The 26,332-nt window shown below is 62.6% G+C and overlaps 1 protein-coding gene across 2 annotated transcripts in view; it reads right to left on the minus strand.

The window, feature by feature from the left end:
- The window catches only part of CLCN2 (chloride voltage-gated channel 2), a 38,350-nt gene extending 12,771 nt beyond the window's left edge, over nt 1–25,579 (minus strand). For both annotated transcript variants that reach the window (XM_065557679.1, XM_065557678.1), the window contains exons 1-8: nt 25,431–25,579; nt 10,463–10,619; nt 3,674–3,805; nt 3,018–3,146; nt 2,681–2,814; nt 2,303–2,380; nt 1,682–1,760; nt 114–239 (exon numbers count right to left, since the gene is read on the minus strand). In XM_065557679.1, coding sequence (XP_065413751.1) covers nt 114–239; nt 1,682–1,760; nt 2,303–2,380; nt 2,681–2,814; nt 3,018–3,146; nt 3,674–3,805; nt 10,463–10,619; nt 25,431–25,481 — 886 coding nt within the window. In that variant the 5' untranslated portion in view covers nt 25,482–25,579. The remainder of the gene's footprint in view (nt 1–113; nt 240–1,681; nt 1,761–2,302; nt 2,381–2,680; nt 2,815–3,017; nt 3,147–3,673; nt 3,806–10,462; nt 10,620–25,430) is intronic.
- Between the last annotated feature and the right edge of the window lie 753 nt (nt 25,580–26,332).

A 26,332-nucleotide genomic window follows, 5' to 3' on the forward strand; every position in this document is an offset into this window, starting at 1 on the left:
TCAATCCCAACCCCCAGCTCCCCTCACCCCTGTCAGTGCCCCTCAATCCCAGCAGGGCAGTAGCCGGTGCAGGCCGGAAGGGCCGGTTCCCTGGGGGGCTGGGCAGGCTGTACCTTCGTCCTTGTTCCACACGGCGAGCACGCGGAAGATGAAGGCACTGAAGGTGGCGGCGAAGAAGCCACGCCAATAATTGCGGACGGCAAAGAAGGTGGACGTGACCTCGATGCTGAAGAGGACGCCTGGGAGGGGCAGAGGGGAGGGGAAGAAGCGGTGCCACCATGACCCCTTGGCACACCGGGGGCTCTGCTCCAGACAGCCCACGGCCCTGAGACGTGCCTCCCTGCCTGCCCACGCACAGTCCACGCGGGGGCTGGCCAAGGGGGCACCAGACCCAGACACACCTCCTGGGGCATCTCCTCTTCTCCAGGCTTTACATTTGTGTGCCAAGGCCACTTGGGACTGGACTGTAACTGCATGGGCAGCTCCTGGGCTTAGGTGGGCACCGTGGGTCCGTGTGGTTAGCTCCGTATGGGCACAGTAGCAATTTGCAGTTGGTTGACCCTGAGGTGAGGACGCCAGCTGGGAGACGGCCCCGAGCCACCCCCTACCAGAGCCAAGGGGCTCCTTCTCCAGCCAGCTGGGCAGCCACCCCCAACAGGGAGCGGGTCCCGCCTGGGGGCGCAGTGCGAATGAGTGGGCAGTGCTGGGGTGTAAGCAGGGGCCAGCCCATCTTGGGGGGCAGGGCACTGACAGCCTGGGTTGGGCAAGCAGGAGGGACAAGCATACACAGACGGACGGACGGGGACACTGCCCAGCATGGAGGGAACAAGCAAAGAGTCAGACACGTCACCAACCTAGGAGCGCAAAGCTGCGAGGGAGCCGTGGGGCCGGAGCTGGGCCTCCCTGGAGCGCAGAGCGGAGGGGAAAGGAGGAGACATTACATCTTCTGGGGGGAGTGCCCCCCATGCAGCGGCCTCTGCCACCCCCACCATGGGCACAGAGCCTTGGGGACCCCTCTAGGTACCCGGGAGGCCTGTGAGCGTCTCCGGAGCCCAGGGTACCTGCAGCATTGAGGTGGGGTGCTGCTGGGCTCCATCCTGGGAGGCCCGTACAGACTGGGATGGTGCCCTTGGGGCTGTGTGCTTGGGGCATAGGCAGGGCGGTGGGGGAGCGGCTTCCCTGCAGTTGGAGGGGAAAGCGAGAGGCCACACGAGGGCAGCGTGCGGGGGATCGGGGGCTAAACCGGCCACAGCTGTGAGGAGAGAGGAAAGCGGGGGGCTGGGCCCAAAGCCCTGTGTTCATCTGGCCTGCACCCCCCATAGTACCCACCTGTGTCCATCCCCCGTCGCATGGGGGGTGTCAAGTGGGGATATCAGTGACTTGGGGGGCAGAGGCTGTGGCCTGTCCCAGGCCTCGCTCCTGGCCAGTTTGATGGCAAGCCAGGCCCAGGTGTGCCGGCCTCCCCGGCCGGGTGGCTGTTCCCACCAGATCAGGGTCTTGGGGACGCGAGGTGCGAAGGCCTGTGTGGGGGATGGGGCCCCCTGGCCAGGCACAGCTCCCACGCTGCCCTGCTGGAGGGTTCGGTTAGCTCAGAGCCATGGGGAGCTGTGGGATCAGGCAGGGCAGGGCCAGGGGAGAGGCGGGCGGGGTCCAGCCCCACTCCCCGCACGGCAGGCCCTACCTCCAATGGGGGCAGCAAAGCAGCAGCCGACGCCCACGGCACAGGCAGCCGCCAGCATCTCGATATTGCGGGACTCGTTCTGCAAGGCAAGGGAGAGCAGGAGACGATGGAGGGCAGCACCCGGGCAGGAGCTCCCTGTGGGGACACGCCCCAGGCAGCCACGGCCGGAGAGACTCCTCCCAGAGCTCACCCTCTCCCCTGCCACGTCTGGAGACACCCCCCGTGGGGCTCACCCTCTCCCCTGCCATGTCCGGAGACACCCCCCGTGGGGCTCACCCTCTCCCGCCACGTCCGGAGACACCCTCCATGGGGCTCATCCTCTCCTCTGCCACGGCCAGAGCCATCTTCCGGCCCTGCCCAGCCACGGCCAGAGACACCCCCCCCGTGGGGCTCACCCTCTCCTCTGCCACGGCCAGAGCCACCCTCCCCGCCCTGCCCAGCCATGGCCAGAGACACCCCCTACCAGGGTCAGAGAGGACAAACCTCCTGCCCCACAGCCAGGGGATCCCTCTGCAGACCTGAGAGCCCCCCCCCCTCACATACACTTGCATTCCCAGCCCGGCCCGGCCCCTGGTACCCGTTCGGTCAGCACCCGCAGGCCGCACAGCGTCGGCCTCTCACCTCGTAGATGCCTCCAAAGAGGGAGAGGAATTTGCTGAGCAGGGCGGCGCACATGCTGGCAATGTGGACAAAGGGCCCCTGTGGGAAGAGTGCCAGGGACTGGTTACCACGGGCACCCAGCCTCAAAGCAGGGAGCCTTGTGGGAAGACTCGCTCACTGGCAGGGCCACCCGCCTACCTCAGCTGGCACATGCCCCCCCGTGTAGGGCCACCTGCACACCACACCTGGTACACGCCCCCCCCCCCCCCCCCCAGCAGAGCCACCCGCCCACCACTCCTGGTACATGCCCCCCCCCGGTAGGGCTGCCTGCCCACTGCACCTGGCACCCACCTTCTGCCCCCTCTAGACATGGCCCAGCAGCTCCCCTGCCCCTCTTACCTCCTTGCCCAGGGGCATCCCGCTGCCCAGCGCACAGGTCAGGCCGATGACCTTGGCCACGAAGGTTTTGAGGGTGAGATACTCCTTCAGCACCACACCTCGGAGAATGGTCTTCATCTCGGGGATGCCTGAGCCTGGGGAAGGGGATGGGTGAGCACCCAGAGAGGGGCTGTAGCCCCCACTCCCTCCTCCTTCATGGCCCTTTGGGGGGGAGGGGAGATCCAGGCCTAGCCCCCCACCCCCAGGCCGGAAAGCTGGGCACAGGAGGGGTGATTTCCCCCGGCGTGGTCTCGCAGAGTGGGCTGGGGGATCCCGAGGGGCAGGGGCTGGCTCCTACCCACGGCCTGCGGGGCCAGGATCTGGGTGAAGCCGGCCGAGAAGGTGATGAGCACCACGGGGTAGGTGACCCAGGCCATGTACTGCAGGAAGATGTTGGTGTCCAAGCCCCCGTACATCCACTTCTGGGCTGCGGAGAGATGGGGAGGGGTCACTGGGGGGGCTCGCTGGCATCGGGGTCATTGGCTGCCCTGCCCCCCCCAGCCCATGGGAGGGAGGGCACAGACAGGGCCCCATTCAGGATGACACAACCCCATCCAAAGGGGCCAAACGCTTCCGCTGCCTGGAGCCTCTGCTCAAGGTAGCCACCACAACGCGGGACTGAGCCCATACCTGCCTGGCCACGCCTCGGACCCACCTCCCTGGCTGACACCTACCCAGCCCCCTTCCTCCGCCCCCCAGGCCCATCCCCCTGGCTGACATCTACCCAGTCCCCTCCCTCCCCCGCCAGGCCCATCCCCCTGTCTGACATCTACCCATCCCCCCACCTGGGCCCATCCCCCTGGCTGACAGGGTACCCAGCCCCCCCCACCTGGGCCCTGGGCAATCCTGGCTGTGCCCTCAGCGTGCCAAGCAGTCCAGCTGCCTGGCTCTGTCCGAGGGCACAGAGGCAAGTGGCCCCGGCCCCGGCCCCGGCCCGGCTCCGGCCCCCCTCACCTTGCAGGCAGGTGGCTATGGCGAAATCCATGGCCCAGCTCACCAGCGCCATGACCAGCCCCAGCAGGATGAGGAAGATCCAGTCCTCGCCCACCTTGGAGATGAGGAACTTCTGGCATCGCACGGTGCAGACTGTGGGGAGAGCGCGGGAGCTGAGCCGGGGGGGAAGGGCCCATCCTCCCTGCCCAGCCAGGGCATCCTGGAGGCAAGATTAACCCGCCCCCCCAACCCGGCACGGCTCAGACAGACGGACCGACAATCCCGCTGCCTCCCCCCCCAGAGTCACTTTGCAGCCATCCAAGCTCTCCAGCAATGGGCCATGGCGGTGGGGGAGAGGGGAGATTGGGGGCTGGGGGAGCGCCAGGCTGCCAGGTGGGCTGGGACACAGCCCCTGCAGACTCTCGGGGGTTAGTGCAGCCCGGATCTCTGCACTGAGCTCTGTGCCAGCTCCTCAGGACCGGGCACAGGGGATGGGCAGAACCAGCTTGTGCCCGCTCCGGCTATTCACCCTGGCTCCTGCCCTGGCCACAGGGACCTCGCAGGCCGGGCTCCAGCCTGTGCCGCTCGGGGAGAGATGGGGCTTGGAGGAGAGAAGTCAGAGCAATAGGGCACAGGGAGAAGCTCCAGGAGAAGGGACACCCTCGCACAGGGCTGGCCAGAGGGGAGCAGAGACGGGCTCCAGGAGGTGCTGAGTCTCCCCCACACAGCTCTGCCAATGTCCCTCAGTCCCGACCTAAGTTCCCTCTAAGCTGCGCGGCTGTGTAGCAGGCCATCAAGGGCTGCGCAGGCAGGGAGAGGCGCCTCTCCCCTAGTCCCAGGCTGCTCCAACGAGAGAGGGCTGGGGGCAGTCCTCTCTCCCCACCGTAGCCCCAGGGCAGCCTGCACCTTAAACCCCTCATCCCTGGCCCCACCCCAGAGCCCACCCCCCCAGCTAGAGCCCTCACCCCCGCACACCCCAACCCTCTGCTCCAGCCCTGAGCCCCCTCCCACACTCCGAACCCCTCGGCCCCACCGCCGCCACACATCGCCTCCATATTGGTGCACATAACAAAATTCATTCCACACATGGATGTAAAAAAATTAAGGGAACATTGGTCCCAACCCACAGCCCCCACTGCTATCCCAGTTCTGGGCTCCCCCCCACAGCTCTGTTGGTGCCCCTCAGTCCCGACCCACAGCCCCCTGCTGTCCCAGCTCTGGGCTCCCCCCGCCCACAGCTCTGCCAGTGCCCCTCAATCCCGACCCACAGCACCCTGCTGTCCCAGTCCTGGACTCCCCCCGCCCACCGCTCTGCCGGTGCCCCTCAGTCCCGACCCTGCTGCACTCCACTCTCCCAGTGCTGAACAAAGACGCCCCTGGTGCCAATTCATTATGGGAGCTGAGCTGTGGACAGTCCAGCAGAGATGGCTGCAGACGGAGACCCACAGTCCACTTGTCTCACAAGCCAGACAACCCTGGACGTTGGCATTTACATCACGCAGGGACCTGCCACAGCAGAGCGCCCTCCAAGGCCATGCTGGGATAGAGCGAGAACTGCAGGGCCCCTCAACACCAAGCTGGGGTGTGGGGGAAGGAGCAGGCTGGGCAGCATCTAAAGCAGCACAGCGCCCCCTAGTGCCAGGCTGGGCGCATAGCGATGGGCAGGGTGCCATAGGGCAGCAGTGCAGCAACCCCTAGTGCCAGGCTGGGTACATGGAGATGGGCAGGGTGCCATAGGGCAGCAGTGCAGCGTCCCCTAGTGCCAGGCTGGGCGCATAGCGATGGGCAGGGTGCCACACAGCAGCAGTGCAGCGCCCCCTAGTGCCAGGTTGGGTGCATAGCGATGGGCAGGGTGCCATAGGGCAGCAGTGCAGCGTCCCCTAGTGCCAGGTTGGGTGCATAGCGATGGGCAGGGTGCCATAGGGCAGCAGTGCAGCGCCCCCTAGTGCCAGGCTGGGTACATGGAGATGGGCAGGGTGCAATGGGGCAGCAGCACAGTGCCCCCTAGTGCCAGGCTGGGTGTGTAGCGATGGACAGGGTGCCATAGGGCAGCAGCACAGCACCCCCTAGTGCCAGGCTGCCCCATAGCCAGTGATGCCACTGAGGCTGGATGTGGGGAGACGGGCTGGGAGCGAGGTCCCCACCGTCCGTGTTTCTTCCTCCCAGCCCTGGCGCACACGGCAGAGTGCGGCGCTGCTAAACACTGGCTAAGTGCCTGCGAGGTCTCCGGGGAGCGGGGTGTGCGGGGAAGTGAGGCTGACGCGGTCTCGCTCGCAGCACAGAAAGCCCTCAGCAGCTTGCGACGGCGAGATGCTCTGGGGCGCCCCCTGCTGGGGGAGAGCAGGGCAGAGGAGGGGGCATTGCTGTGGTGGAGAGGGTGAGGGTGAGCCAGGCCAGAGGGATGGCTCCCAAGGCTCTGAATGGCGCAGAAGGGTGGCAAGACTCAGTCACAGCTGAGCACCAGCTCCCTGCCCAGCCAGACATCTGTGCCCTCTAGAGACCCAGCCAGCGAGGGACCAGCCCCAAGGCTGAGCAGGCAGTCTGCTGACCCAAGGGATGGGGCACCTGCTTAGCCCCGATGGCTGACGGCTCCCTGGCAGTGAGCCAGCCGGTCTCCTGGCAGACGTCTGAGGAAAGCAGGGGCTGGTGCCAATGCTGCTCTGCCCACAGCAAGGTGCCCCACAGCAGCTCCACAGCCCGGAGCTGCAGTGCTTGGCAGCATCTCTGCTTGGCAGCCCCAACTGGCCCCACACCTGTACCCGGGGCAGCTGCTCCGCTCAGCCTGCCACCTAGGGTGGCCAGACAGCAAATGTGAAAAACCGGGACGGGGGTGGGGGGTAATAGGAGCCTATATAAGAAAAAGACCCCAAAATCGGGACTGTCCCTATAAAATCAGGACATCTGGTCACCCTACTGCCACCCCAGGGCCTGGCCTCCCCCAGAGATCCCACCAGCCCCCATGCTCCTGGCCTGCAAAGTGCTGGGGTCTGGGGCCAGGTTCTCAGCCTCGTCCGCCCTCTAGTGACCACTGCCATTAGTGCAGTCCAATGGATTGCAGCAGGGAGTCAGCACTTGGCTAGTGCCAGACAATTGGCACCAGCACTGGCAGACGTGGAGGGGTGGGGTGGGGTGGGTGATCAATCAGACCTGGCTGTGGAGACCAGCGCCTGCAGAGCCCAGCAGCCCCCCCAGTACATTGTGTGAAGAAATACTTCCTTTCCTTTCTTTTCTTTTTTGAGGTGTGGTGACCAGACCTGCACGCAGTATTCAAGATGTGGGCGTACCATGGATTTATAGAGAGGCAATATGATATTTTCTGTCTTGTTATCTATCCCTTTCTTAATGGTTCCTAACATTCTGTTCCTAACATTCGGCTGTACACTGAGTGATGTTTTCAGTGAACTATCCACAATCAGTCCAAGAGCTCTTTCTTGAGTGGTAACAGCTAACTTAGACCCCCTCATTTGATATGTTTTCCAATGTGCATTACTTTGCATTTATCAACCTTGAATTTAATCTGCCATTTTGTTGCCCCGTCACCCAGTTCTGTGAGATCCCTTTGTAGCTCTTCGCAATCTGCTTTGAACTTAACTATCTTGAGTAATTTTGTATTGTCTGCAAATTTTGTTACCTCACTGTTCACCCCTTTTTCAAGATCATTTATGAATATTTTGAACAGCACTGGTCCCAGTACAGACCCCTGGGGGACACCTCTATTTACCGCTCTCCATTCTGAAAACTGTCCAGAATGGAGAGAGGTAAATAGTTTCCTATCTTTCCTACCCTTTGTTTCCTATCTTTCAACTAGATCCATGAGAGAACCTTCCTTCTCATCCCATGACTGTTTACTTTGCTTAAGAGCCTTTGGTGAGGGACCTTGTCAAAGACTTTCTGAAAGTCTAAGTACACTATATCCACTGGATCCCCCTTGTCCACATGCTAATTGACCCTCTCAAAGAAGTCTAGTAGATTGGTGAGGCATGATTTCCCTTTACATAAACCATGTTGACTATTCCCCAACAAATCATGTTCATCTATATGTCTGATAATTCTGTTTGTTACTACAGTTTCAACCAGTTTGCCCAGTACTGAAGTCAGGCTTACCGTGTGCCTGTAATTGCCGGGATCGCCTCTTGACCCTTTTTAAAAAATTGGCATCACATTAGTTATCCTCCAGTCATCTGATACCAATGCTGATTTAAATGATAGGTTACATACCACAGTTAATAGTTCTGCAATTTCACATTTGAGTTCCTTCAGAACTCTTGGGTGAATACCAGCTGGTCCTGGTGACTTATTACTGTTTAAGTTTATCAATTTGTTCCAAAACCTCCTCTAATGACATCTCAGTCTGGGACAGTTCCTCAGATTTATCACTTAAAAAGAGTGGCTCAGGGGTGGGAATCTCCTTCATATCCTCTGCAGTGAAGACTAATCAAGGAATTAATTTAGTTTCTCCGCAACGGCCTTATCATCCTTGAGTGCTCCTTTAGCACCTCCATCGTCCAGTGGCCCCACTGGTTGTTTAGCAGGCTTCCTGCTTCTGATGTACTTCAAAAATTGTTTGCTGTTACTTTCTGAGTCTTTGGCTAGTCGCTCTTCAAATTCTTTTTTGGCCTTCCTAATTATATTTTTACACTTCATTTGCCAGAGTTTATGCTCCTATTTTCCTCTCTAGGATTTAACTTCCACTTTTTCAAGGAAGCCTTTTTGCCTCTCACTGCTTCTCTTACTTTGTTGTTTAGCCACGGTGGCTCTTTTTTGGTTCACTTACTGGGTGTTTTAATTTGGGGGATACATTTAAATTGAGCCTCTATTATGGTGTCTTTAAAAAGTTTCTGGGCAGCTTACAAGCATTTCACTTTTGACATTGTACCTTTTAATTTCTGTTTCACTAACCTCCACCGTTTGGTGTAGTTCCCCTTTCTGAAATTAAATGCTACCGTGGTGGGCTGCTGTGGTGTTCTCCTCCTCCCAGGGATGTTAATTTTTATTGTGTTATGGTCACAATTACCAAGCGATTCAGTTATATTCACCTCTTGGACCAGATCCTGTGCTCCCCTTAGGACTAAATCAAGAATTGCCTCTCCTCTGGTGGGTTCCAGGACTAGCTGCTCCAAGAAACCGTCATTTATGGGGTCAAGAAAGTTTATCTCTGCATCCCGTCCTGAGGTGACATATACCCAGGCGATATGGGGATAGTTGAAATCCCCTGTCAGTATTGAGTTTGGTTTTTTTAAAGATTTTTACTACATTTGACTGTCTCAGAGCACAGCCTGCCTGCAGAACACCCCCCCACACACCCCAACTTTCCATGTCCTCCCCGCCCCAAGCAGGTACACAGCTCACACTCCCCCCAGCCATAGGGCAGTCAGGTCTTCCCCACACCCACACTGCGCTTAATACACGCCTGCCCAGCTCGCCAGCCACCCCCAGCCCGGCAGCGCTCATCCCCCCTGAGTGTAGCAGATGAGCCCAGCTCACCCGGCTGTGTGAGGAGTCACAGGACTTCCTGTCACAAAGGGAAAGGCGCGTAATCGGAACAGCCAGAACAAGTCACACATCTCCCCTGCTCCAACACACATGGGGACGGGGACTGTGTGCTCAGAACAGGGGATCTGGGTCCCCGGCATGGGCACAGGCAGGGAGAGGGAATCATCCCCCCCACCGGTGTGGGCATAGGCAGGGAGGGGGAATCGTCCCCCCCCCCAGTGTGGGCACAGGCAGGGAGGAGGAATCGTCCCCCCCCTGGTGTGGGCACAGGCAGGGAGAGGGAATTGTCCCCCCCGGCGCGGGCACGGGCGGGGAGGGGGAATCGTCCCCCCCCGGTGCGGGCATGGGCAGGAAGGGGGAACCGTCCCCCCAGGCGTGGGCACAGGCAGGGAGGGGGAACCGTCCCCCCCGACGTGGGCACTGTGTAGGCAGGGCGGGGCCGCTAGTTATTTTTGGGAAGGCCACATTTCTGCTGGTGGCCAGATGGGCAGGTGTCACTGTCCTCATTTGTGAGTGTCCAATGACAACAAGTGAGTCATTTTTTCTCCAGCAGCCCGGTTTGCGCCAAGGACACAGCCCAAATCCCCGTGTTGCACAGGGCGAGGTCATGCATGCTTAGCCTATTGTTACGGGTCACCGGCCGCTCTCCCTCCAGGAGGCACGGCCCAGCTCTGGATCTGCGGGGTGGGCCGGGATGGAGACTTGGAAGGAGACCCAGAGCCAGGGAGCGAGAGAAAACAGAGAAGAAAGGGGACTGGTGAACTCAACAGTGCTCGGCTGGGGGCTGTGAGCCCGGCACAACCACTGAGCCAGCTGCACAGCGCGGGCCAGATGGGACGAGAGGAGAGGGAAGAGGGAGTGGGATGGGTGGAAAGAGGGAGGTGCAAGGGGGAGAGATGAGTGTGCACGAGGGCCCGGGGAATGCACCGGGGTGTGCACAAGGGCCTGGGCATGCACCAGGATAAGGGGGTATACATGAGGGCCCGGGCATGCACCGGGAAGTGCATGAGGGCCCGGGCATTCACCGGGGTGTGCACAAGGGCCTGGGCATGTACTGGGGTGTGCACGAGGGCCTGGGCATGTACTGGGGTGTGCACAAGGGCCCGGGCGTGCACCGGGGTGTGGTCATATGTACACTAGGCCTGAGCGCACACACTTGTGCAGCCAGCACTCCCTGTGGGAAGCTGTAGGGTGTTGGGGAGGCTGTGATTTCACTGGGCTGGAGGCACGTGGTTGTGGGTTTCACAGGAGCCCCCCCCACCCCCCCATGCAATGGGGCAGCCCGGCCCATGTGTCTGTCCCCTGCGGGCTCCTTACTGCGGCAGCGGGCGCAGCGGCTCTGGTCGTACTCCAGCAGCTCCGGCCCGCGGGCGCGCTCCTTCGGGAAGGCTTTCCAGCGCTCCTGCTGCAGCCGGATGCGTGCCGCCTCCTCCTTGGCAAAGGCTCCCAGGTCCTGAGTGTAGCGGCCATACATCTGGCAGAGAGAGCGCGGCGTCAGGAGGGCGGGCAACAGGCCAGACACAGGGATAATCTGCCCTGTAGGCCCCCACCTCCACCAGGGCTCGGTGACCCTGGAGAGGGGCCTGGGGGAGAAGACAGGGGGTTGCCCCTTTGCCCCCCAACATAGGCAGAGCTAGGGGCACTGGCAGCTTGAGGGGAGAAGCCAATGGCTTAGCCCTTCCCCGAACATCCCAGAGTTCAGCATGAGGTCCAGCCCAACCCCACTGCAGCTGCTCACACCAGCACCCCACACACTGGGGTCTGAGGGGCGGCATACCTGCCCCCTACTCTCCACCTCCCTGACTGGGTTTCCTTCCCTCCCTCCCCCACGTGGTGCCTTTACCCCACCCCGCACTGAGCTCACAGCCGCGTTATGGAGGCAGGGCATATTCTGAACAGCCCTGGGCCCATGTAGGGACGGGCAGAGCCTGTGGCAATCAGGGCACAGTCCAGCCCAGTGGGCAATGACACACTACATGTCCCACCCTGCCCGGGGCAGGCCTAGCCCAGATCCAGACACAGGCGACCCCGCGCAGCGGCAGGGCCCTCTGGCTGCAGCCCTTTCCCAGCCGCACGAGGCGCGGGGCCAAGACATGAGACAGCAGCTAGGGAGGGGGAGCGACAGGACAGCAAGGCCGGGCACCCGTATGGGGCCCTTCAGGCTCCCAGCACTGCATGGGCACAGCTACCCTCCCCCGCGTGGATGGGGGAACCGAGGCTGGGGAGCAACTGGCTCGGGATCACAGTCTGTGGGGGAGCTGGGAGTCTCGAACCCAGAAGTCCCGACCCCCAACCCTGGGCTCCTCCCATTGGGAAACGCTGCCAGGAAAGCAGGGCAAGAAGCAACGGGAGCAAATGGAGCTCTCCGTTGGCTGGATCCAGTCGTGGGGCCAGCTCCAGGTCTCAGCCCCGCCTTTCTCACAGCAGAGAGGGGAATCCACATGCAGACAGAGGCAGGGGTAGGCGCTGGGCTCCCGGCCTGGCCAGAACAATGCCAGGCAGATAAGGAAGCTTCACAATCAATAGCAATTGTTCCCCCAGTGCAATGCGTCTCCCAGCACCAGCACAGGAAACGGGCCCCAGTGCCCAGCTGGGGTGGGCTGGCACCAGCACACGGCACCGCCCGCCCAGCGACCCGCCGGCGGCAGCCTGACATCAGTGGGGGGGCGTGTTCCCCATCCTGCCAGCTCCAGGTCAGAGGGGTGGCGGATTCCAAACAGGCCTCCCCACCATCAAGGGGATGGGCAGCCACTGGGTGCCAGCGATGGGCCAAGCAGGCTGTTCGCAGCCTTTCCGAGTGGGCTTCCAGCCAATTCCCTGCCGTGCAGGCCCCATCCCACTGGGCCCCAGGCCAGGTGCAACATCCTAGCCTCCGAGTGTCCCCACTGGGAGTGGGGCCCAGTGGCTTGCTCCTTTCAGCTCCAGCGCTGGTGATCTCTTACGCTGCCAGGGGTCTTCAAGGGGGAGGTTCATTAGAGCTTTTCTCTTCCCTTAGATAGGGGGTTCCAGCTTCCCCAGTCAGGGGGTCCCTGCAGGCTGCAGGGGCAGACCAGGGGGGCAGACGTAGAGCAGAGTGGGTCCCCATGGGCTCTGGGGGGCAGATGCAGAGTGACAGGAGGGGAAGTTGTAGAATGAGCGGGGGATGGGTTACAAGGGCAGCAGGCACAGAGCGGGAGGGGGGTCCCTGCAGAGCTACAGACTTGCATCCCCCCCCGCTGAGCTGATCCAGCTGCCGGCGAGGCAGCCTGGTGCTGGCCCTGATCAGTGGACGGTGACTGAGGACCACACCCAGAGATGGAGCCTTTCACCGCTAGGTCATTCTGGGAGCTCAGATGCAGCCCTGGTCAGTTACCAGAGAGCCACTGCCGGCCACCAGCTGCCTAGAAGCCTGGGTGAAGTGACCACATGGATCCAGCCAGGGCAGCGAGTGAACCAGCTATCGCAGCCTTCTGTCTACAGCCAGGGCTGACGGTGCAAGACAGCGCGTGAAGGACTAACCCACCCCCAGCGGCAGGTCGTTTCTAAGCGGCAGTTGAGGGGAGGGGGGCGGTGGTGAAGCTTCACCCTATTAAGTGTCCTTGCAGGTAGGTACTAGCTACCGCTAGGCTCTGGGCCTCACCGATCTGGTGGCAGGGAGTTCCACAGGCTCACCGGATCTTAGGGACAAAACCATTTCCTTTTGTCGTTCTGAAATACGAGAGTTGGGTCCTAGGCCAAGGAGCTGACAACGGGGACTGTCCCTCCCCGAGATTCGCAGAGGGCTGAGGCCAGGAGCGGTATTCACAGACACCCTGAGGGCAGAGAGGGGGCAGCACTGGAAGGAACGGGCCAAGCCGCGTCTCAGGGGAAACTCCCCAACACACAGCGGGACAGACACGGGGGAATTCCCCCCAATAAGCAGAAGAAGCCCCAGCACTTGAGACTTTAAAAGCGAGGCTGGTTGGAGCTGCGGAGACGGGAGCCCAGGGGCTGAGGCTGGCACGGCCCCTGCCGCGAGTTCCTTGTGCCCTCTCTCTCCAGCAGGAGGGGTGCACAGGCGGGCATTGATCCTGTACTGTAAGGGCACTGCCAAGGACTTCCTCCCTCCCCGGCAGGGCCAGAATACAGAGTGCCAGGAACAATGGGAGGCTTTAGCTAGAGACGGCTGCTCATGGGAAGAAAAGCCGAGGGGCCTGACAGTTCTGGCACTAAGTGCACAGGGGCTACGTGAGGGCCATGCCGATTCCCCCGCAGTCCCAGGGCCAGGCTGGATGGGCCCGCCTGAGCCGGCGCAGCACAGGGCCTTGTCCGACCCAGCCCCAGCAGTCCTGGACACAGCTCAGCCCACGCAGGGCTCGGCTCTGCTCTCCCTGCAAGCCAAGGGCTGATGGGTCCCAGGAGGCGGAGGACCCGGGAGCTCTGCCCTGCCCGTTACTTGCAGAAGGCAGGCCGGACTCGCCCCACCTTGCTCCTCGCTTGCCCGTACAGACTCCAGGCCAGAACTGGGCTCTGCTTAGCGTCTGGGCTGCACTCAGAGTGCCAGGGAGACTAGCAATGGGGAATGGGGTCAGACCCAAAGGGATTCCCGAGGCGCTCCCTTGGGAGTTAACCTCGGGGGGACCCGGGACTGGCCTGACTTGGCAGAGTCCTGCCCCCCCACCTCCCCGGTTCCAGCAGGGCAGCTAAGAGAAACATCTGGTTTGAATGGGACTGGGTCCACCCCCAGTCTCAGCGCTGCCCCTCGCCCCGCAGGGGAGTGCAGCCTGTCCCCAGCGCAGGCTGGCATCGGGGGAGAGGCGAGGAGGGGCGCGGGGAGAAGAGGCCCACGCTGCACAGGGGGGAGCATGCACTGTTGCCAGAGAGCCACAAGGGGTGCCAGGGAGAAATGGAAGAATTGGGCCCCGTGGGCAGCAATGGAATAGCGGGTAGGGAATAGGCCTGGGAGCAGGGGGTAGAAATCCCCAGAGCACTGGGGAAGGAGAGCAGGATGAATGGGGCTAGTCCCTGGGGCTCTAGGGCCTGATCATGGGATTAGCCCCATAACTCAGCAGGTCTGGCGAGGGGCCCTGCTGACCGGCTTCCTGTGACGCACGTGACATGCCTTTCCCCACAGCGCGCACTAACCCCAGAGCTCGCCCTGCAAGGGTAGGGACAGATGGTACAGGGGGTCAGGCACTGACCCAGGAGAGCTGGGGTCAATTCCCTGCTCTGCCACAGACTCCCCGTGTCCTTGGGCAAGTCATTCAGCTCCCCATCTGCCCCATGGGGATAACGGCTGGGCTGGGCTGGGTGGGAATCTCTGTCCAGCCAGGCCTGGCTGTCCCCAAGGAGGCTGCTGGCAACAATACTGGGTGGGATGAGGCTACTTCCCCACCAAGACCTTGGCCTGGGACTTAGCACTCATGTCACAATTGAGGAAATGTCTTTGTCCCTAACCCATGGTGAGCCTGTGGAACTCTCTGCCACCAGATCGGTGAGGCCCGGAGCCTAGCGAGCTTGAAGTAAAGGACTGGCCATTCCAGTGGGTAACGTGTGTAGTGGCACCGGTGAGGATAAACACATTCAACCTTTCAAGTCCCAAATAAGGGAGATGGGGGCTATAGAAGTACTTTTGACAGAGGCTGTTACAGCTTCCTGCTGCTCGGCCTACGTCTCCTCAGACCAGTGTAAACAACCCCCCCTCCAGCCTCTTGCCTGTGGGACCGTCACCTCCCCCAGGTAAATCCAGGTCCTCTCAGTCCCTCCTGGTACAGCACTCGCAGCACCCCCTGCTCAGCTCCATGCCAGTCTCTGAACTCCTCCCCGACACGCGCTATTTTGTTCGGGTGCCAGCTGGTAGCTCAGGGAGGAAACGCCAACGCTCAGGGCCGCGGCACTCCGGTGTGGCGAAATCAGAGTAGGACTCGAAAGGAGCCTGCGAAGCTGTCCCTGATCACCGCCATGACAGGCAAGGCAGGACGCACCCACCGCCAAAACTTGACCTTTCCTGACCAGCAGTAACGCGACACTCACGGCGCTTTGCCAGGGGACATTACGAGGGGTTTTGTCCTTGTTTAAAGGGGATGTAAAACGAGAAACACCTATGGGGAGAAGAACCACCCCCCAATCCCTGGCTGGGTATCCTGCCCCCGCCAGGCGCTTTACGAGCCCCGCCAAACACACGCCCAGCAGAGCCGCACGACAGCATCGCCAACAGCTCATCACTCGGTCGAATCAAAGCCGGCTTCCTCTGGAACAACAAGGGGAGAGCCGGACCCCTGCCAAATTCCAGCCACCTCAGCTGCAGAACTGCTCAAAGGGAAAACAAAGCTGCTTGCAGGATCTGAGCAGAGGGTGGCCCCCACCCGAGCGCCCTTCTCGTCCTTCTCCTGGCTGAGCCGTCTCTGTTCAGACTCCCCTTCCCGCCAGCGGCCAGCCCCTGGAGCACCAGCTAGTGCCACGGCAGGATGGAGACCGTTACGTGCCCTCGACTCTAGCTGCCCCTCCAATACCTGCTTTCTGGGACTGGGGGGCTCGAGGTGAGCGCCACATCCCGGGGCTGTTACACAGGGGAACTGCGTCGGGTCTTTGTGCTGCCATGTCCCCTGGTGTGACAAAGTGGGGGGGTTTCTTGGTTTTTTTTCTGTGTTATCCAGTGGGTTGCATGCAGAGGGAATGGGACTCAGTGTCCCCAGGTGTTACTGGTTTAACGAGGTGAGGGGAGAGGGTGTTGTTGTTGCAGAGGACCGGAGAGGGAACTTGGGACCCCAGCTGATGGCCTGGAGGACGGATACCCTAGCGACTGGTTACCTGGCGACCCGGCGACCCAGCGCAGGAGTCACAGCCGGTTCTGGCCAGTGGGAGGACAATGGGCTGTGGTGAGAGGACCCCGGTGACCTAACCAGCCGGTTCCAACCAGAGGAGGGCTGAGAGGAGAGGAGGCCCAGGCCACCCTGTTTACGACCCTGTTTACCTGGAGAGAAGACAATGGACAGAGGCGGGGCTTGGGGCCAGGGATCTCGGATGCCCAGCTGGGAAGCAGCGGGGCTCGGGGCTGGAGAGGGGGAGCAGGCAGAGCCCACCTGGATGCAGGGGAGACTGGGGTGTGCTGGGCTGAGGGAGGCCAGGCCTGAGAGTTTCCTGTGCTGTGTTCAACTCTCAATAAACCCTCCTGGTTTACGCTGGCTGAGAGTCACTCCGGTCTGGAGGCCCCGGGGGTCCAGAGCGAGTGGACTCCCTGAGGGGGCCCATGGCAAGAAACAGGCGTGCTAAGGCTCAGAGAGGTGCAGCTCCAGGAGGTGGAGGGGCCAACCCCGAGGGAGAGTGGACCCCCGAGAAGGGCTGTCTCACTGAAAGGGGCACAGGGACCACGAGTGGGCACGACCTGTGAGTCCGAGACACCTGGCAAACCCCTCTCTGATTCGCTCCCTTCCTGGGCTCTCCTGGCTGCACCTGCTCCCAGGTTTCACCCTTCCAGTGAACCTTCCCCTTTGTGGGCTAAGTGCATTACCCAAGGCTGCTGCGAGCTACAGGCCGCACCTGCAGCGGGCTCAGTGCAGAGCATTTGCTTGGGGTGGGTGGGTGCGGTTCATGCTTAATGCAGGCACCAGTGCAGCTGGGGAGGGGACAATGGGACTCCCTGGTGCATCTTGGGCTAGGCTCTGTGGACTAAATCCTTCCCTTCTCCCAGGCTGTGGGTCCACGCTCCGGCCTGTCTCTCTCCCAGCATGCACCGAGCTCAGTCATACAAACAACTTTGTCCTACGGTGGGACCCGCAAAGCTCTGCCCCGGAACAGACTCAAACCCGCTCCCATTCTCTGGGAAGGCAGTCGGGCGCCCAGGCAAGACATGGGGCAGGGGCGGTGGCAGAGCACGCCCCACTGAACAGACTGGAACCTCTGCCCAAGATATGCCCAGCTGCCGCCCTCCCACCCCCGCCACTCACTCGCCCTCTGGCCGATCCAGACACACTCTGGATTGCGTCCTGTTGGGACTTAATTCGTTTTGTTCTTTCCCAAGTACAAATATTGACACAACTGGGGCTGCAGTGATCCCTGTGTCCAGCCTGCCGGCTCACCCCGGAGAGCAGGGTGAGGGCCTGGCTCACAGCACCCCCAGGGGGCACTGATCCTCTCTGAGAAGGGGGTCCCGGGCAAGCCTCGTTCCCTTAAGACGGCGGAGTCTCCTCTGTGGGCTTGGCAGTGCCCAGCCACATCCCCGCGCTCCCTGCTCGCTCTTCCAATGGCCGGGCGCTTTGTTTGGGCTCCCAGGAGGGGTCTGGGCACAGCTCGCCGCCTTCCCCCGGCTTATTTTTCAACAAAGGCCTTTTGAAAACAAACAGCAGCGAGTCTCCAGCCTCCGCAGAGAAACAGCTGAACAATCACAGCTCTGGGAGGGGCAGGGGGAGCTGGGGACACGGGGGCAGGGGGAATCTCTCCTGGACCTTTCACTTAAATGTCCTGCCTCGGGTGCACGGGCAGCAGGCACTCAGCTCCGGGCCCCAGCTTACCCCCTTGGGCAGCACCTGAGCCCATCCAAAGAGCCCCACCCCATGCCCAGTGCAGCGAAAATGCCCCAGTTCTCCGGGCCTGGGGATCGGAAGACTGAGGGGGTTGTCAGTCACCCAGCCCCCGAGTGCCCCATCAAGATGCCCTGGCATTGATAGGGGCACGGAGCACCCTGTGACTCCCCTCCCAGAGCTGGGATTTGCATCTCCGGCTGCAGGAAGGAGGCTTCGGAGATCGAGAGGGGAGGGGCTGGGCACCGCTGCTCCATAGCTCTTCTTTGGCTCTGGAGCCAGCGTGGCAGGCTGGGCAGATTAAGGGAGGAAGCTCTCTGTAGCTGTCTCCCGGGGCAGTGCCAGGGTGAGTCTGGGTTCGAGGGATCCTTCTCGTGCCCAGGTACCCTGGCGCAGCTGCGCCCAGGCCTGCTGCTTCTCTGGGCACACGTGACGGTTACACTGGCACGTCGTGTTCCAGTGCCGATGCCCCCCCCCCATCCCCCATCCAGCCTGCAGTGGTCCATCGTCATGGGTACCCCCGTGTGCCAGCCGTGTCCGGTCACTAGGGACTTCACGGCCGCCCAAGGCCCTGCCCCGAGCTCAGCCACGGCACAGAAGACGGAGCAGCCGCCCCGCCCCTCGTCCCTGATGCCACCATGTGAATGGGCAGCAGGGACACAAGAATCTGGCACCAAGCCCCCCCCAGCGCCCCACGGGAAGGAGCCAGTGCAGCCAGGCCTGGGGGCCCCGGCCAGGCTGCGGGAACCAGAGCCGGGCACAAGCAGCAGCCTGAATTTGAAGAGGGCTGAGCTATGGTGGTGGGGAGATCTGGGGGCGCTCAGGCCACTGCCTTCCAAGTGCCTGCCACAGGCTCTAGGACCCTAATCTTGGGCACCCAGAGTTGAAGACGTTGGCCCCTCCCCGCTCCCCAGCCTAGATCTCAGGGACCCGTAGGGGGCTGTAAAAAGGATCTGTCCCAAGCCCGCACAGACTCGGGGGCCACGGGGCTCAGGTGGGAGTGCCAGGGGTCCCAGAGAGGCTGGGGAGCCACGTGAGCATGGCGGGGCTGCCCCCACCCTCCGCACAGGGGCGCTCGGCTTCTCACAGAAAAGGCCTTTTCTTCTGGGCCGTGCTGCGTCCCCGGGCGCCAGGAGCGTCGGGGACAAAGGGAACAGCGGCAGCAATCTGTGTCACGCTGCTTTTATTACCAGCCTCCGCCCTGGTGGCTGGAATCGCCCTGAGCTGTTGCGAGGGGAACAAGAGGTGCTTGTGAAACGTAAGCCCCTCCATCCCGGAGCCGCATCTCTGAGCCACGAGCCCGGGCGTGAGCCGGACCCACGGCCCAGCCGTGGGCGTTCTGTGCAGCACCTGCAGGAGGGCTCGGGGGGGAGGTGGGGGAGCCTGCCCATGTCCGCACAGGGTGGGTGGGGTACAGCCTTTGGCCCTCCCCAGGGCGGGCTCCTCTGCCAGGCCGTCGGGTGGAGATTGGGGCAGCCCGTGGGGGCACGTGCGTCTCCCAGAGCCAAACGTCCCGTCGCCCACGGTAACCTTGAGCCACCCCCCGCGACGGGTTGCACAACACCCGCAAGGCAGTGCCTGCCGGGGCAGAGGGGAGAACAGCTTATCCATCGAGATAAGGAAAGTGGATAAGAGTTCAAGGTTATGGGAAAAATGGAGAAGGATGGAGCCATCAGAGGGGGCGGAGGGGACCTGTCCCAGCCCCAAGGAGGGAGACTGGGGCCTGGTCAGGCCACTGGGTTATTTTGGGGGTGGGAGATTAGGGGAAAGAGGACAGATGGGGGGACAAAGCACACAGACGGTTTCCTGAAGGAGCACTTGAACCCCCATAGCGATTTGAAGGGCACAACGGGGGTGGGGCAGAGCCAGCGGGGGATGGGGTGAGGAGGCCACAGCCAGCCAGACTCAGGGTCCCCGCTAGGGCAGCCTGCACTGGAACCCCCAGGTGGGGGGCACAGGCACCGTTCTGGGGGCGGGCAGGCTCCACCGGCCCGGGGAAGCTGGCTCAGCAGAGATCTTCCGTGGGAGATCTGCAAAGACAGGGAGCCCCTCGGCACGGGTGTGGGGGGACCCACATGATCCATCCAGTCCCAACGATCTGGCACCAGAGACATCCCAAAGTAGGAGCAGAGTCCCCTGCATGGGCTGGACCAGGACAGCTGATCCGCTGGGCAAGCACAGGGCACAGAGCGCTGGGAGAAGGCTAGCTGGGAAGAGAGGGTGCAGCTGAGGGGGGTGGGGGGTACTGATCAGCTGACACCCTCCTGCTGCCTGCTGGGGGTGGGTGGGAGTGGGACCGGGAGGCAGCTGGGAGGGCGATTCCCACAACTCACTCGTTCAAACCGGCTGGGCCCAGCTGGAACTGAACTTCCCCGTGCTGCAAAGGATCTGGTTCAAATCACCAGCCCGGGTGTGAAATTTCTCAGAGGAGAAAACAGAGCATCAGTGTCATGCACTCGGCCGGCCCTGTGCCCACAGGCGCTTCCCCCAGCCCGGCACAAGGCAGCTGCAGCGCCCCTCCGCTGACCACGGTGGCCTGCCCTGAGCCCAGCGTGGTGCAGGCCGCTCCCACAAAGGCCTGTCTGTCGGGGGGCTCTGCGGAGGGCATATGTGGTGGCCCGGTTACCCTGGCTTTCAGAGATGGAGCCGGGTTAGCCGGAAAAGGGAAGAGTTGTCCCCTGGCCAGCAGGGGAGCCTGGGGGAAAGAAACCATTTCACACATGCTCACGAGAGGCAGCACCGCGTGGCTCACGACTGGTGGCATCGGCAGAGATGTGGGGGGGCACTACCTGTCTCCAGAGCACCCCGCCCGCTCCATCAACTGGGCCCAACATGCAGCGTGACCTGGGGATTGCAACCTGGGCTCCCGGGGGTACAGCCAGGAGGGAGGCAGCAGCATTTGTGCAGCACAGGGACCACGGTGCTGGGGGCCACATAAGCACTTGGGCTGGTCGGTGCCACTACGTCTCGGGGGGGTTCACACCCCACAAGCCCCCCAGGGCCTCCCACCATGTGGATTCTCCCACAAGGCAGAGGGTGCTGCACAGACGCCGACCCCATCCCCTGCACAGCAGAGGTGATCTGTGCCCCCCCCCCATCTCTATTCTCACAAGTGCAGCCCCACCTCTCCCCAAGATGGGTGGGGAGCACTAGGGAGCTGCCCGGGGATGGAGGGGTTTGGGACAAGGTGAGCTGGGGGGCTATTCCAGAGACAGTGCCTCCACTGATAGCCCCTCCTTCCCCCATTGCACGGCCCACTCGGCCCTCCGACCCAGCAGCAAAGCTACACAGGCCCCCAACGCCTAAGGAGCTGGGCCCTGCCCAGCCGTCCGCCGAGGGAAGCCCGCTGGTGGCATCGCCCACCTGGGAGTTTGCTGTGTGCCCATGTGCAGAAGAGCGGAGCCTGTTACAGCCCCCGCGACAAAGCCCGGGCTCTTTAGCTCACGCCGCAGCAGCTCGGGAGGTCCCCGGTTCAATCCCTGGTGTGTCGGCCAAAACGCAGCGGGATGAAGGGAGTCTGCCCTGGCGTGGGATCTTAGAGTAGTCAGCCGCACTCCCCTGGGCGTTTGGTACCAGCTGCCCGGCATGCTCATGCTCCAATGACAGGGGTCTGGGAAGAGCCCCGTTCCCCAAAGCAGCCTGCCCCATCTGCAGATGTGCCATGAGGCTATTTAGCCCCTGAAAAACAATGGCTCTCCTGCCCCTATGGCTCTCACCCCAAGACTGGGCTGTAGCGCCCTGGGAACGGCACCAGCCAGCCTGCGTGCGTGTCCCCGCAGACGACCTCTTCCTAGCAGGGCACCGCCGGGAGAGACCCCGGGGCAGATGAACGGGGCCAGGTCTCCCAAACGATGCGCACGGTGGGGATTTGGGGCTTGGCAATGCAGGTGCCCGGTGCAAGATGCCACCGTGCTCCCCATGAGGCGGCTGCAGGGTCTCCAGCTGCTCAGCACGAGCCGGAGTAACGACATGGCAAGCCGGGAAGGAGAGTCCCCGGGGAATTGCTGGACCCTTTGCCATGCCACCTCCCCAGCATGCAGCAGCGGCTGTAACCCCAGTAGCCTGGGCCAGAGACCAGTACAAAAGATTGGGGAGAGGGTGAGTCACTGTCCAGTGAGAATAACCAGGGGAGGCCTCTCCCCCCACCACGGAAAGGGGAGGGGGCTGCTGGGATCCACACTAGCTGCTGCCCCTAGGCCCGCTCCATCTGCCTCCAGCTGGCAGGTGTCTGAAATCCGAAAGTGCCCTCCCAGGCCTGTCTCTGCTGCTCAGAGCTGGGCACAAGCAGACGCAGCATGGAACTGGCTGGGCTCCTGACCAGCCACAGCAAACACTGTGCTGCAGCTCGGCAGGGCTCTGGCCAGCAGCAGAGGCACAGGGGCTGCCTGCCTGCAGGCTCAGGCAGGCGGCACGGTGTCGGTTAAGCTTAGGGTGCTTTTGGAGAACTTTCTTCGCAGCCAGGAGGGCTGGAGGCTTGCGTGCTTTTAATCAGAGCTGGGACAATGCAGGAGCTGGTGGCTCCCGCCCACCCTGGCCTGCGGGCATGTCCAGCCCTGCCCTGCTGCCCAGGCCACAGAGCAACCCAATGCACACCAGGGATAACCTCACGCTTACTGCCCAGCTGGCTGGAAAGGCCCCTACAGCAGGGTTAGCTCAACACCCTCCCCCTTCCCTCCCCCGCGAGGGGCAAGCCCCAGGGACTTGGGCCTCTCTAAAGGTGGCTGCAGCTTTGTTTGCCCCTAGAGAAGGAATCAGAGCCGGCACAACCTCGCACTCCTCTCCTCAGATTACACCTGGCACCCCCAACAGCTAGTCCCGCAGAGGGGCTCAATGCACTGCACCAGCACCAGCACCGAGGGATTCACAGGGCGAGAGCTACGTGGCCTGGCTCAGACGCCCCTGGTTTGCCCCACATGGGACTGGGCCCCAAACCCCGGTGCCTGCTCCTCTCTGAGCCACGATTCCCCACCGCCGCCACCTTCCGTGCCCCTTCCACACGGCAAAGCCCTCAGTCCTGTGCCCCCACAGCCTCCTCCTTCCTTCTCAATATCTCCCAACTGCACCTCAGAGGGGTCGCTAGCCCCTTCCTTCCTGAGGGACCTAGAGGATGTCACTGCGGAAATACAGCCACCTCTGGGGTGCAGCGTGGAAGTCCAGCTCACACAGGGCACAGCACGACAGCAGGGACACTGGTGAGTTGCTACTTCGTCCCTTGGGGCTCGAGCCTCCAAGGGCCATCCAGGCACATGGAGTTTCAGCACCTCAACAGCGGAGCCCACGGGGCGGCAGGGAGCATCCTGCCAGCGGCACACCCTGCAGGGAATGTGCAGTGCCGCATGCTTCTTCCAGCGGAGAAAGGGCTGCACGGGCATTAGAGCAAGGAGGGGAAAGTCCCCTCTCTACATGGCTCTGGAGAGACGCCACCGGGGATGCTGCACCCAGCTCTGGGGGGCCCCAGCCTGCGGGGAACACGGAGCCCCTGGGAGACAGGCCAGGCCAAGTGTGCAGGAGGGGTGGGGGGAGCCCCTGAAATAGAGGGGGATGGGAGGGTGGCACACAGATGTTACGAGGAGGGAAATGGAGGGATGCAAGGAGCTTCTGGTGTGTCCCATGAGCTTGGCCTACTCAGGCTACGGTGCATGAAACCCTCGAGGAAAGCTATATTCACAACTGCAGTGCGTTGGGTTGTTTAAGGGAAGATGAGCTCACGGGCATAAGATGAAGCCTTCTGGAGCCAGCCCGATCCCACCCCTGGATGGAGCAAGTCCAGGGACCCAGAGGAGCACATCTGCCCTGGGAGCTGCAGGGAACAGGGAGCAGGAGGAGGAGGGGTTGATGTGGGGACACGTGGTACCCAGGGAGATGGCAATGCCATGCTGGGGTCTGGAGGGATGGGACAGAGGAGGGAACTGCCAGGAGGGAAGCAAGGGACATAGCTGAGTGCTGCAAGAGAGGTGGGGAAGGGCAGTGCTGCAGGGGGACGGGGAACCTCAAGGTGAGGGATGTTCCATTCCCAGGTTTCAGGGAAGGCAGAGGGAGGAGGAGAAAGAGGGGCTGGACCTGGGATGGAGGCTGGGTCCCGTCGCACTTTGGTCTCCCAGACGTTCAGCTGTAAGGAGCTGAGAAAAGCCGCTTGTTTACTTGGTGAGTACAGGCAGGAGTCATTCCAGGAATCATGAGATATGAAGACATCTAGGGTGCAGTGCTAGCACCATAAACATGGGAGCTAAGGTTAAAGGCAGAGGGGGTACGATCCCTCGGGAGCAGAAGAGTAAGAAGGGGGCAGTGTGGAACTTGCTGGAGAAGGGGTCTGGACGCAGAGGAGAGGCACCCCCAGAGACAGGGGCTGTGGGAACAGAAAGGCAGCAGCAGGGAGCCAGGGACCCACCGCTTTGCAACAGCAAGACGCTTAGGGGCTCGGAGGGAGAGATTAAAGGAGCTAAATCCTCCTTGCCGGGCTGCAGAGCACGCTAGGGGGGTGGGGGAGAAAGGGAATGGGCTGCAAGTGTTAGTGTTAATGGGGGATTGTAGAGGGGGCATAAGGGGACAAAATGGATCAAATGACAATTTAGGCTGAATATCAGTGGGAAACTCCCCGACAGGGGAATGGATCTGGCCAGGGATTGCCCACAGGGCAGGGCTGGGAGCCCTGTCGCTCCCCGACAGGGGGGTGGACGTGGCCAGGGAATGGTCCCCCAAGGATGAAGGGGAAACCCCATGACTTGTGACATTTAAAATTGTTCCAGGCCTAGGGACTAGACTGCAGGGAGCAGTCTTGCCCTGGCCCTGGGGAGGGGGATGAGGGAGAGGGGACCTAGTGGGGGCACGTGTACCTCAAGTTTCTATGAAGGAGGGTCTGGAGGAGCACAGAGAACCTCCAGTTTGGCCCCCAGGTCAGGGCCAGCAAATGACATGCCAACCTCCCACCCCGGCTGGCGTGAAAGCACATAGTGGGAACGCATCTCGGGCATCGCTCTCCCAGAGGCACCAAGCCCCCTCTACCCTTCCCAGGGGCCCTCGCAGCCAAGCTCCCTCTACCCTTCCCAGGGGCCCTCGCAGGACCCTGAAGTTCACACACACGCACACAGAGAAAGTTGAGCCACTAGATGAAGTTGTTCTGTTAACAGGACTTGGTGCTGGAGGCAGAGGTAGCAAGTGGGGAGATGGGGTCCTGGGCATTGACAGAGCAAACGTGGCACAACCAGCACCTGAGAAAGGGGCAGCCGGGTGCCAAGAGCAGGCATCGAAGGGGCTGAGCCCCTGCGGGTAAGAGGAAAATAGCTGAAACCCCTCGGAGGCATAGCCCAGGCTGGCACCAACCGGCTGTCCCCACCCCACTATTCCAATGCAGGGCTGGCCCCAGGGCGGTGGCAAGGAGGGTGGGGGGATGCCCAGTACACCAACTCACTGAGGCAGCCACCAGAGCACACAGCAGCCACATGCCAATGGTGCGTGCTCACCCCCTGGCACCCCACATCTTTCCCTAGGGGTGCCCAACACACACTCAGCCCCGGAGCCTTCTCCTGGGGGTGCCTGCAGCCCTGGCACCTCCCCGTTCCCAATGTTGTGGGGCGGCTTGTACACCCCTTCTGAGGGGTGCCCGCAGCCCTGGCACTCACTCATCCCCAGGGCGCCCTCCTGGGGTGCCCACACGCCCAGCCACAGCCCACTAGCCGCCAGCTCCCACCCCCTTCGGCCACCCTGGCATCTCCGCAGCGCCTCGCCCCTGCAGAGCCCGGCCCCGGAGCCCCTCGCCTCCCCCGGCCCGGGCAGCGCTGCCCGGGGGAGCCGCAGGCGGCTGCACTCACCAGGGTCTGCTCATACTGCAGCGCCCGCGCCTCCATCCCGTCCGCGGCCATCGCGCCTCCCGCCCCGTCCTCTGCCCCGGCCCCGCTCCGCTGCCCGGGCTGCAGCCGGCGGCTCCTGCCCGAGCCCCAGCGCTCGGCTCGGCTCGCCCCGCCCCGGCCTAGGGCGGGCCCGGGGCGCTCGCTCCGCCTCCGGCGGGGAAGGGGCTGGAGCGGGCCGGGGCAGAGCTCTGCCACGTGCCCGCGGGTGCGAGTTCCCCCCCGGGCCAGGGCTGAAGGGGCGGGCCGGCCAGCACTGACCCACGCAGCCCGGCCTGGGGCAGAGCCACCGGGCACGGCCCCACTCGCTGCTGACGGCTGCGGGTGCTGGGCGCAGGAGAAGGGGCTCTGGGACCCTGCCCCTGGCGTCTGCCCCCTAGAGATGGCATTGCCCTGCCCTGCCCCTTGGGGTCACCAGCGTCCATGCCCTGGCGTGTCCCGGACTCAGGTGCCGCAGGCCCATGGGCCTGGCTCCATCCCAGCTGCTGAACCCTGTTTCCCACCTAGCCACCCCTGGGTGCTGGGGACAGCGAACGGGATGGGAGCAGGGAGTTGGCACCGGGAGGGATGGTGGCCAGGAGACCTCCTCTCTCTTCCACGCTCCGTAGAGTCCCCCCAGGGACTCCAAGTCACTTCATCCTTTGCCGTAGGCTGGGGCAGCTGAGACTTGCCGCTGGGCCCCTTCCCGGTGCCTTCCATTTGCTTGGTGCTCTGATGTGGCCTGCCCCGGCTGAGACAGGCTGGAAGGAGCCCAGGGCCGTTTCAGAGGGGAGCAGCAAATCACATGCCAGGCGCAGCGAGCAGGAGGGATCATTCCTGGAGCCGAGGGGGCTGGCGGTCGGTTGGGTTGGCAGTAGCCCTTTGCA

Source organism: Chrysemys picta, chromosome 9, assembly GCF_011386835.1.
Source record: "Chrysemys picta bellii isolate R12L10 chromosome 9, ASM1138683v2, whole genome shotgun sequence".
NCBI classification, from domain to species: Eukaryota; Metazoa; Chordata; order Testudines; family Emydidae; genus Chrysemys; species Chrysemys picta.